At 40.4% G+C, this 11,817-nt stretch overlaps 1 protein-coding gene across 2 annotated transcripts in view; it reads left to right on the top strand.

The window, feature by feature from the left end:
- PLCG2 (phospholipase C gamma 2) overlaps positions 1 to 11,459 on the top strand; it is a 218,497-nt gene extending 207,038 nt beyond the window's left edge. The window contains exons 31-32 of one of the 2 annotated variants that reach the window (XM_017888219.1): positions 5,769 to 5,953; positions 6,992 to 11,459. In XM_017888219.1, coding sequence (XP_017743708.1) covers positions 5,769 to 5,953; positions 6,992 to 7,034 — 228 coding nt within the window. In that variant the 3' untranslated portion in view covers positions 7,035 to 11,459. The remainder of the gene's footprint in view (positions 1 to 5,768; positions 5,954 to 6,991) is intronic. The other variant, XM_017888218.1, reaches the window with a different exon arrangement.
- The last annotated feature ends 358 nt before the right edge of the window (positions 11,460 to 11,817 follow it).

Below are 11,817 nucleotides of genomic sequence, written 5' to 3'. Positions count from 1 at the left end.
AAAAAAAAAAAAAAAAAAAAAAAACTTCACAAAGACTGAAGACATATGTACTACGAACTATTCATCTTAAGAACTTTTAAAACACCAATAAAATAGAACAAAGGAATAAAATAGAGATAGAAGCCAACTGAATAAAACACAAATCAAAAAAGATAGAAAGAATAAAACATTCTGGTTTATCAAAAAGGCCAAATTTTGTTTTGAGACAGTGTTTTTTCTTGTCACCCAGGCTGGAGTACAGTGGTGTGATGATGGCTCACTGCAGCCTTGACCTCGGGCTCAAGTGATCTTCCTGAGTAGCTGCGACTACAGGCATATGCCACCATGCCTGGCTAATAAAAAAATTTTTGTGTGTGTGTGGAGACATAGCCTTGCTTTGCTGCCTAGGCTGCTCTCAGATCCTCCTGCCTTAGCCTCCCCAAGTGCTGGAATTACACGTGTCAGCCACTGTGTCCAGCCCCCAAAAGACCAGTTAAACTCTTTGCCTACTTAATAAAAGAACAAAGAGGAAAAACATGTTAGAGTAAACACTGGAAAGGAGACTGAACCCCAAATAATAAAGTAGAGCAAATGGATGATTGCCTTAAAGAATGTAAATAGGCTAAAATTATTCTGAAAAGCAGTAGAAAAGTTAAAACACCTATTAAACAGGTTTAGGATCTAGATGGTTTTATAGCTTAGTTTTGTCTTCATTTAAATAATGTAATTCCAATTTTACTCCACCGAAGTAAAAAGAACAATGGAAATCATTCCTGTGTCTTGAAGCTATACAATGTTCATATCAAATACTCCTAGCTTTCGCCCAACCTCATTCAGCCGTAGATCAATGTCATGTGTGAATATAGATGTTAAACTAACTTAAAAAAAAAAAAGCAAATGTCCAGCTGTTTACTAGAAGAGCAATATATTACAACTAAGCATTTATTCCGGGAATGCAAGGATGGTTTAACACTGGCACAGTTAGCAACACATTAAATATGAAAAAAGCATAAACTAGTAGATGCCATAAATGTAATCAGCCAAATGAAATAATCAGTATAATTGTAGGAAAAAAGTCAGGTGATCTCTATTCTATACAAATTTAAACTAGACAAATTCTGATTGTATAGTTTACAAAACAGAAGACTTCAATTTTAAAGAGACTGATGTTTGTCTTGTATTTATTGAATGTAACCACTTCTGTCAGTTCTAGAAGCAACAAACAGAAATGTGGTGTGGGAGGAAGGGACAAACGAGAAATCCCATTTGTGATACTGACAAAAACTATAACACATTTAGGAGTAATTTAAGTAAAGGTATAGAACTTACATAAGGAAAAATATAAAATCTTATTAAAAAAACACCATGTGAACAAGTAGAAATTTATACCAACTCTTCCAAAATTAATGTTTGATTGAAATTGGAGGTATCAATATAAACTCACTTAAGTTACATATATACTTATATATAGATTCACACATAGTTAGATGAATAAATGTGTGTGTTTACATGTTATTACAAATACAGATCCTAGCTCACTCTGCTGAGTGCCTAGAATTAATGACACCCCAGTCATTGGTTTCTAAATTCCAGATATTGCCAAATATCATATTCCAATAAAAAGAAATCAGGGCTCCTTAGACAAGTGGTTGATTTCCAGACTTGGGATAAATAAAATATAAAAAGAACCTGGAGCATCTTAACGTTTCAGTAAATAAAGAAGTGCTGAAAGAATGGTGGCATCAAAGGGGCCTAAGAACCAACCAGGGAGAGCTCCCAATGGCCACAGCTGGAACAATTTGCATAGCAAAATAATAATATTGGATTCTAGCACACGGAATGAAATAGCCACGTGTCTGTGAATGACTGAATACATGAGAGAGAAGGGACAGTCCTCCTTACAAATGAATTCTGATTAATAAATGTAGAAGGAATGAGGGAACTAGAAAATCACTGTTGAAACGGCATAGCACTAACTGCTGCAGTAAGACCTACTGATGAATGCTAAATGAAAGTTGGAGGAGAAATATATTCCCATTGTCCCAAAAGTGTCTTCCTCCAAGAAATGTATCAATTAGAAAGAAAAAAATAGCAGCTTTACAGCGGAGAGACCCTGCAGGCACCATCTTAATCAGATGATCAATGTTACCAACCACCTGGAATAAGGCATGTTGAAATCATGTCCTTCCTGATGTGAGACACCGAGAAGGGTACATTGTTTCTGTGACATTCTTGCCAAAACTGCATCTCCTCGAACAAAATAGAAGAAGACACCAGACAAATCAAAGTTGCTGGACATTCATACAAAATAACTGACTAGTACTCGTCCAAAGTGTCCTGAGGGAGGAATGAGGAAACCATACCGATTGTAGGAGACTAAGGTAGCACAATGACTAAGGGTTGTGTGGGATCCCAGATTTGATGTGGGAACAGGAAAAGGATGTTGGTAGAAAACCCAGTGAAATATGAGTAAGATCTGTAGTTTTATTGCACCGATATTAATTTCTTACTTTTGATACTTGTACTGTGGTTGTGCGAGATGTTAACACTGTGGAGTCTAGGTGGTTGGGGTGTGTGAGAACATTGTACTATTACTGTACCTTTTTTGTAAGCTTAAACTTCCAATATAAAACAATTTAAAAAGTATTGGTGGGGGAAAAACTTTACTTTTGTGTATTTTCTCCCCACCCAACAAACAGGAAAAAAAACTAAAGGCAGAGAATGCCATAAAGATTTTGTCTCAGGCCAGGTAAAACTTATTACCAAAGGCTTCCTTTATTTTCTAATAAAACAAACTAAATTTTTAAGTGAAAACTCAGACTCAAAAGAAATCCAGGAAATAAGTATTACAAAATGTTTTCTCTTGACTAGAGTGGTGGTTCCTCAAGTCAAGAAGAGTGGTTCACTTGCTGTAGAGTTATTCAGTAAATGGTTTCTTTTATGTTCTTTTCTGAATGTGCATTCTATTTCATATCTATACAGTGTACCCAGGACTACAGTATGTAATATAGCTGTAAATATTTTGGGACTCAGAAAAGGTGATAAAGGGCTGCAGTTACAGAAGCAGTCATAGAAAAAGTGAATTTTGAACTTGCACCTGAATGACAAATACTCATTATATAGAATAAAACAATAGAAGCCATTTTCTTGTAGGTGCAGACAAGGGAAAGAGAGACCTTTCATAGTATAGAATTAACACTTAAATGGGGTTTTCGTTTTGCTTTATTTTTCGAGACAGGGTCTCATTGTCTTACCCAGGCTGGAGTACAGTGGCATGATCGTGGCTTACTGCAACCTTAACCTCCTGGGCTCATGTGATCTTACCCCCTCAGCCTCCTGAATAGCTGGGAGTACAGGATATGCCACCATGCCTGGCTAATTTTCACATTTTTTATAGAAACAGGGTCCCACTATGTTGCCCAGGCTGGTCTTGAACTCCTGGTCAAGCATTCCTCCTACCTCAGCCTCCCAAAGTGCTGGGATTACAGGCCTGAGGCACTGCGCCCGACGACTTTATTCTTTTTTTTTTTTTTTTTTTTTTTTTTTGAACTTTTCCCTGAACTGTATTCTTTAAATTTTTACTTTAAGTTCTGGGATACAAGTGCAGAACGTGTAGGTTTGTTACATGTGCCATGGTGGTTTGCTGCACTCATCAACCTGTCATCTAGGTTTTAAGTCCCACATGCATTAGCTGTTTGTCCTAATGCTCTCCCTCCCCCATCTCCCGACTAACCCTGGTGTGTGTTATTTCCCTCCCTGTGTCCTCATTGTTCAACTCCCACTTATGAGTGAGAACATGTGGTATTTGGTTTTCCATTCCTGTGTTAGTTTGCTGAGGATGATGGCTTCCATCGTCATCTATGTCCCTGCAAAGGACATGATCTCATTCCTTTTTATGGCTGCATAGTATTCCATGCTGTATATGTTCCACATTTTCTTTATCTAGTCTGTCATTGATGGGCATTTGGGTTGGTTCCATGTCTTTGCTGTTGTACATGGTGCTGCAATAAACATACATGTGCATGGGTCTTTATAGTAAAATGATTTATATTCCTTTGGGTACATACCCAGTAATGGGATTGCTGGGTCAAATGGTATTTCTTGTTCTAGATCCTTGAGGAACCACCATACTGTCTTCCAAATGTATTCCCTTAGGAAGGGAATACATTTAAGTGAAGTCATTGCTGACTCTTCCCAATGCCTTGACACATTCACTTAATCACCAAGGACAGCCCATTTTACCTTTGCTTACTCTTCAACCTTTGCAAACAGCTGGAATAACCATTTTCTCTCCCCCTTCTCCAAAGTCACAGTTCCAGCTGTTACCCTGGGGACTGTTAGGTCGTTAAAGTAGGAAAAAAACCTTGCAGAGTATGGTCTGAGTCCATGTTTTTCTAAAAGTAAATGACAAAGGATCTTGTTTGTGTACCTTGACACACGTTTTTGTAGCACAGTAGTCTTTCACTTGAACTCCATCAGGAAAGGCCAGTTGACTTGACCTCCTGCAAAGCCAAGCTTCACACAATAGTCAGTGACCCTCTGAAACAGATGAAATACAACATCCTCATCCTCCCTCTAGCACTGAAACCCAAACTCCCTACCCTGAGTGGGTTTCATCTTTTTGTCTCCCTTAGCATAATGTACTATTTTGGCTCCTGCAACTGAAAAGGTTAGCAGTAGGTCTTGTTTCAGTCATGGCTGAATCTCTGTGCTCACACAGTGGCTGTTTTCCTTTTTTTGGCACATTCCCAACTTCTTGACACAATAGCAATGTGGCCATTACAGGACCACACTCACTCTTTCACCTGATCCCAAGAAAAGAAACTCTACCCAGAACACCAATGAAAGTCCCACGGATGCGTCTAGTTGGCCTTGATTGGGTCATGTGCCTGGAGGTGGTACTGGTGGGGGAAGTAGAAATCATTACTGGCTACAGGTGAGGCACATGCCCATCTCTGCAAGGTGTAATTTATGATACCTTGGCTTTTTTGGGTAACAGCTTTGAGAGATAATTTATATACCCACATATCATATCATCACTCATTTAAAGTGTACAATTCAATGGTTTATAGCCTATTACGTGTTGTACAGTCATGGCCACAATCAATTTTAGAACATTTCCAACACCTAAAAAGGAATCTCATGCTCATTAGCTGCTGCCACTCACTCCATCCCCCAGACCCTGGTAACCTTTAATCTACTTTGTCTCTATGCTTTTGCTAGTTCTGGACACTTCATATAAATGGCATCGTGCAATATGTGACCTTTTAGAGTTGGGTTCTTTCACTTAGAATAATGTTTTCAAGGTTCATCCATGTTGCAGCTTGATACCTTGCCTTTTAAGACCCTTAAAAGATGTTAAATTATCTGCCTCCTGCCTGCCTTGTTGCTCTCATCTCATGCTGTTTTTTCTCCTCTGCTGGGTTCCACTTTAAGCATGCAGCTGCTTAGATGCTTTTGCAGTTAAAGACCAGAAGGTGACATGTAGACCAAGGGAAAACTGGATTAGATTAAGAAATAGGATCTACAGGCAAGGTAGTAATTATTTCAATGTTTTGCAATAAAGCGACAGTGTAAAGACCAAGCACTTTTTAGACGGCGTGCCTCCCACACAATAAATAATTGTGTTTTATCTTTGGTTCAAATAGGCCGTGGCTCTTCTGGGCTAATCCAAGTTGCAAAACTTCTGCCCCATGTTCCCTTCAGGTGTGCTTGTGAGATGCCATGTTCACATTTTGGTTTGGAAGGTGTAGTCACCACATGGTTGTTCTCTCCCCCACATCCTGCAGGAGAGCGAAGAGGAACTTTACTCCTCCTGTCGCCAGCTAAGGAGGCGGCAAGAAGAACTGAACAACCAGCTCTTTCTGTATGACACACACCAGAACTTGCGCAATGCCAACCGGGATGCCCTGGTTAAAGAGTTCAATGTTAATGAGAACCAGCTCCAGCTGTACCAGGAGAAATGCAACAAGAGGTAGGTCAGCCCCTCCACCTGCAAACTTTTGGGGGTCTCTAGGCACAGCGATATTGGGCACCAGGGGCCAGGCTTCTGGAAAGCCCTCTGAGTTGCTTTCTTCAGAAATCCTTGGACGGGCATGGTGGCTTATGGGCCAGGCATGGTGGCTCATGCCTGTAATCCCAGCACTTTGGGAGGCTGAGGTGGTCGGATCACCTGAGGTCAGGAGTTCAAGACCAGCATGCTCAATATGGAGAAACCCAGTCTCTACTGAAAATACAAAAATTAGCCAGGTATAGTGGCAGGTGCCTGTAATCCCGGCTACTCTGGAGGCTGAGGCAGGAGACTCGTTTGAACTTGGGAGGCAGAGGTTGCAGTGAGCCAAGATCGCGCCATTGCACTCTAGCCTGGGCAACAGAGGGAGACTCCATCTCAAAAAAAAAAATCCTTTGGTACCCTTGACTCTAGTGCTCTTTGTTCTAGAAATTAATTTAAAGTAATACCTTAGGCGCTTGCCACTTCCCCTAAGTAGAACTATTTCCTCTAGAAGGACACTTCAGTTTAATAGTGAAAATAAATGGTGACCACCGACTTTTAAGGAGTCCTTATTGTGTTCTCAAGAATGGGCTAGTCCAGTGGCTCTAGATTGGGTCAAGATCCCCCAACAGGGATGCTTCTGGTTGTGCTACAGGCATGTAATGGGATGCGGGGCGGCCAGGGTTGCCAAGTATTTCATAATGTGTCTAAAGGTACTAAGACAAAAGTCCTAATAGTAGCCACCAATGAGAAACTGTGCTGCCTGGCTTACATTATTCTCATTTAATCTTCATGTCAGCCTGCAGAGTAGCTCTTACTCTATTTTACCATTGAGGAGATTTAACCTTTCTGAGTCTCAATGTCTTACCAGGAACTTGGAGCCTGCCTCTCTGACACTCAGCCCTATACCATCCAGCTATGAATGACTGGCAAATGTATGGATAGAGAAATGTTACAGAGTTCAATGCACAGCGCATTTCTCATGCTCCAATGCTGATGGTGAAATCTGTTTTATTTCAGGTTAAGAGAGAAGAGAGTCAGCAACAGCAAGTTTTACTCATAGAAGCTGGATAATGTGTGTAAGGGTATTCTGTGTGTGCACATGTGTGTTTGCATGTAGGAGAATGTGCCCTCTTCACACTCTGGGAAGACGCTAATCTGTGACATCTTTTCTTCAAGCCTGCCATCAAGGTGACATTTCTGAAGACCCAGCTGGCATGAGTTGGGGTAACTTCCTGTCACTGTTTTCATCTTGGACAACTTCCTTAACTTATATTCTTTATAGAGGATTCCCCAAAATGTGCTCCTCATTTTTGGCCTCTCATGTTCCAAACCTCATTGAATAAAAGCAATGAAAACCTTGATCAGTTAAGCCTTCTGTTGCACAACCTGTACACAGTGAACAGGATTTCTTTTCCGGCCAAGAAGATTCTACCTCTAATGATCCAGGTAATTGACGTCCATGGAAGATGAGCTGGAAATGTAAGAAACTATTCATTAGATTCTGAAAAGGATTTTAACTAAAAGGCAAGTGATTCCATAAGGGCCTAAAGAGAAGCCCTACCCAAAGGCAGCCTGCTCAGTTCAATGTACTTTAACTACCACTGGCTGCCTGCTGCAGTCCACAAGAAAATGGCTGAGTGATGGGATCTCTTCATTAAGACAATTTCTAATTAGTGGTGAGGGCTTGTTTTGTGACTAGAGTTACTGGGATGGAGGTGGGAATCTTGGGGCCTCTTTGTTTTAAAAAGCCCACCAGAGAGACCAGAGCCCTGCTGCAGGGGGAGGTTCTCACTTGCCCCTGGCTTTGCCAGCTGCTGGTAGGCTCTGGCCCCAGTAATCCCCCATGGCCCTACTGAACTGGCTGGGAGGCTGCTGGAAAGGCCCTCAGTCCACACATCTCCCCAGGCAAGAGGTCAATTGCTGCTTGAAAGAGGTAGACAAAAGTTAGGTTGATGGCGAAATTTCTCTGGGTTACCCAGTTTTCTGGAGCAGCAAGCTGAGCTTTAATGGGCTAAGCATTAGGGTGTTACAGAAAATTTCAAATGCAGCCATCTCCCTTGGGGCAAACCTACCTAGTTCATGATAATATGTGCGGCTGGTGAGGGCTTCACACCTCTGCATCTTAAGATATTAATAGATACCAGTGATGTAATATGGCTTTTTAAAGGAGAGGAGAGTGCTGGGTTGGGAAGGGAGGTGGTTGGTAGAGTCAAAACTTCTCAATGAGTGAATTTACAACTGATGGGAAAACGGGTGTAACGGTGAAAAGCAATGGCTGTGGTGGGGAAGAACAAACCAGCAGTAAGCCTGATGCTTGATGTGGATGGAACTGGCCCCTAGAAACCCATCTGGCCCTCCTCTTGTTATCTGAAATGCTGGGCTTAGCATGCATGTACTGCTGAAGAGCAGGGCAGAACAAATCAGGCTCAGACCAGAAGACCCTTCTGGTCCCGTACTCTACAAAAACTTACTGATCACCTCCACATGCCAAATACAGTGCCAAGATTTGGGGGTGCGATGTTAAAAAAATAAAAAGCTATGGGTCTCATCAATCATCTCCATCCACGAGCTCCTAAAAGAAAGGTATTTACCTTGCCTGAAGCCAGGAATACAGGGAACAGCAGTCTGGCCAACGAAGGGCTGTTATGGGGTGCTATTACTCCAGTTACTCCTCCAACTGGGAGTTGCTATTTTATTTGGCAGTCAGCAACTGAAGAAAGAACATTCCTCTTAGTGGCAGATGTTCAAAGCAACTTTCAAGAAAGGCTGGGTGAGAAGGCACTAGGGTGAGTGCTACAGGCACTCCGCAGCCAGGGCCCCATTAACCTTTGGCCAGGTAGCTACCAGAACCTATTTTTGCTCCTGGCACTCCCCCAACCCCTCTCAGCTCTGTCATGACTTCTACACAGTAGAGCTCAGGTGTTGCTGTCATTACCTCCTTTCAATTCCCACTTCATTCTACTCTAAAGCCACAGTACTAAGGCCTGCATCCCCTTTCTGCCCAAAATGGATTTTTCATACCTTATCAAAGAAATTGACATATGGCAGCACAGGAAGCAGAAGCTAAACTTCTCTCCAGCTGCTGCTGTGTAAAACCCATGCATGGCCAAAGAGCTGTCAGGGGATTATGACATAAATGGTGCTGGGAAGAACCCTCTGCCTAAAACTGTCTCCTCCTCCTGGTGCTACAACTGGAATCCACCATTAGAAAGTACTTGCTTTGGTTCCTTCCTCCTGCCCTTGACAGAGTAACACGTTGATCTGGTTCTTGGTGGTGGTAGGGACTGATTGTCTCAGGAAAGGCACACATGGTATTGTGGCTGTTTCCAGAGTCTATTTGATGCTACATAACCTCAGTACCTAGCTGAGATATGCTTCCTACATGACTATTAAAGCACAGGCAATCCAGGCCAAGAAGACTCGGAACAGGCACGTTCTGAAAGATGGAAGCAGCACTTATAGATCAAAACCACCACTGCATATGTGTTCCATTGTTTTTGTTCCCCATTTTCCTAAGCGTGTTATTTAGAATATTGGTGATTACATGGAAAAATAAAGTGGGGAGGCTGGTTAGGCCTTGTGAGTTTGGGAAACGTAGGTTATAAAAGCTAAACAGTTTTTCTACTGTGAGACTAGATGTGCAGGAGTGAAAGGTGTAGAGGGTGTTGTTTTCCACATTTGTTCTCAGAATCCTTTTGCCAGAAGTGTCTCGTGGGACTTATCTATAGTGGAACACATTTGAAGCCCTGCTGCTCTATTAAGTAAGGCAGCCGGGCAACATGGTCTAATACTTCGTATGCTTTCTGACCTAGTTAAAATCTAAACTTAAGTTGCCACGGCCAGTGGTCTTTAGATTAAGCTACCCTTACCCCTGGGAGTATACCAGAGCTTTCCAAGGAATACACAGACTCCAGTCCTCTCAGGGGAGCAGTGCTCAGAGCCTCATCTTCCTGTTGTATTCTTCTCTAAGACCCACTTGCCTGAGAAAATGCCCTTTTCTCACCTTACAAAAGAAAATATGGCTTTCTCCACCTTTAGTCTTATTGTAGAGCATGACCCAAGGTATAAAATTCAAAATGTGGATATTTGGAAAGTGAAAGACTTAACAGGGTGCAAATCTTTTTGCAAATGGATTTTCCAAAATTTTCTGGTGGTTCCAAATTCTCTGCTTTCAACAAACTGGAAGGAAGAGCCTGTAGATTTCTGAGTCTCTTAGCATGTAACTACAAAGGGGTTGGAAGAATTCAGTGATTCTGCTATCACTGATGTATCTATGTGAACAAGGATCAACACCTCCATAAATGAAACTGAAAAGGGAAAACAGAATCGATGATGAACTTTGGCTCAATCTTAAGATGTTACCAATCCACATAGATGAAATAATTGTGAAGAAGAGCCCTCTTTATCTCGTTAAGTGATACATTTCCAATGAAGTTTTACTATGTTTAATAATTTGGTGAAATTTGTGCTATGTGTTTATTGATTGAGCTCAATCCAGAAGAACATTTTTAAAGGCTTACAGCCTTAAGATTATAGGATACTATATAATACCTTTGGTACAGAGATAGAATTAAACAACATAAAAATAAAAAATGTATTAGGCTAAAATTTTGAGGGAGAAGTGGTATGAAAATACAAATTCAAGGAGTAAAAGGAAAAGTGGGGCATTCCCTGCTACTAAAAATTGCCTTGTTCCAGGTAAGACTGATCATAAAAAAAAAATGGCCCTGTTCATAAAATTTTTAAAAAGATCAAAGTATCTATGAAATAACTTATATTTAGAACCTCCTGGGCTAAATTTAAAAAGGAATACAACAGTTTTATTTAAACATGTAGTGTCTATAGTATGCCAGCATTTTGCAACTATTTATGATGAGAAATTTTAGATGTCACTATAGCAATATGCAAGAAGATACACAGATTTTCAAAATTCACTTAAGAGGTATCTGAGCATAAAATGTTAAGATTGCGGATCTAGGGCCACTAAGTGATGAATTGTATTTGGAAGCAAAAGGATGGCTAAAAGGGCCTCAGGCCTTTTAACTTTAAAAGGAAAATAACTTAACCTTCAACCTGTGTGACATTTAGCTTTTTGAACCCAACCATAAAAGCTATCTTCTAACCAACAAAAAGTTAATACTTAGATTTGGAATTATACAGAATTACAAAATTGGCATTTAAAATACTTAATAATTTGTCCCTGGTTTTAATTTTCAAAATATTTGCTTTTTGAATAGCCAGATTCCACAGTGATCATGCCTCTCGGAAATTTCCACATTTCTTATTTTTCATTAGGCCTTAAGAAGCTGCGTTTGTAAACTTATGTTTCATTATTAAAGCTTAATTTATTTTTTATATAAACAGTATGTGCTTTCTGTACACAGAGAATTAAGTGAATGAGTCACACAGATGTTGGCTATTGTTAATGTGAAAATTAAACAGCTGTATCACATTTTGAAAAATAAAAGTTTCATCTGAATGAATACAGCAATCTGCCCAGAACTTTTTTTAAAAAAATTGCTATTCACCTTTTATATTCCCAAATAAAATACACACAAAAAAATAATTTAGTCATGAGATAGGTAGTTACAGTTATTTTCTGAAATGTGTTTTACTGTCCTATTTATCCCACATTTCTGTAGGTTACAGGTTTATCTTCAGCAAAAACTCACTCTATGTTGAAACTCAAGTTTGTAAGATTAATACTTGAGTGCTCTTCAATTTATCAGTTTTGAAAGAATGTTTAGTGTTGGAAGGAGCAAGGACCTTATAATAAGTCCCTGTATTTCTCAGCTGAGTGATGGGTTCCCTAGAACTGTCAATCACTGCGTTTCTTGCCAATA

Source organism: Rhinopithecus bieti, unplaced genomic scaffold, assembly GCF_001698545.2.
Source record: "Rhinopithecus bieti isolate Rb0 unplaced genomic scaffold, ASM169854v2 scaffold_17826, whole genome shotgun sequence".
In the NCBI taxonomy this organism is placed as follows: Eukaryota; Metazoa; Chordata; class Mammalia; order Primates; family Cercopithecidae; genus Rhinopithecus; species Rhinopithecus bieti.
This window is presented reverse-complemented; position numbering and strand designations above follow the sequence as displayed.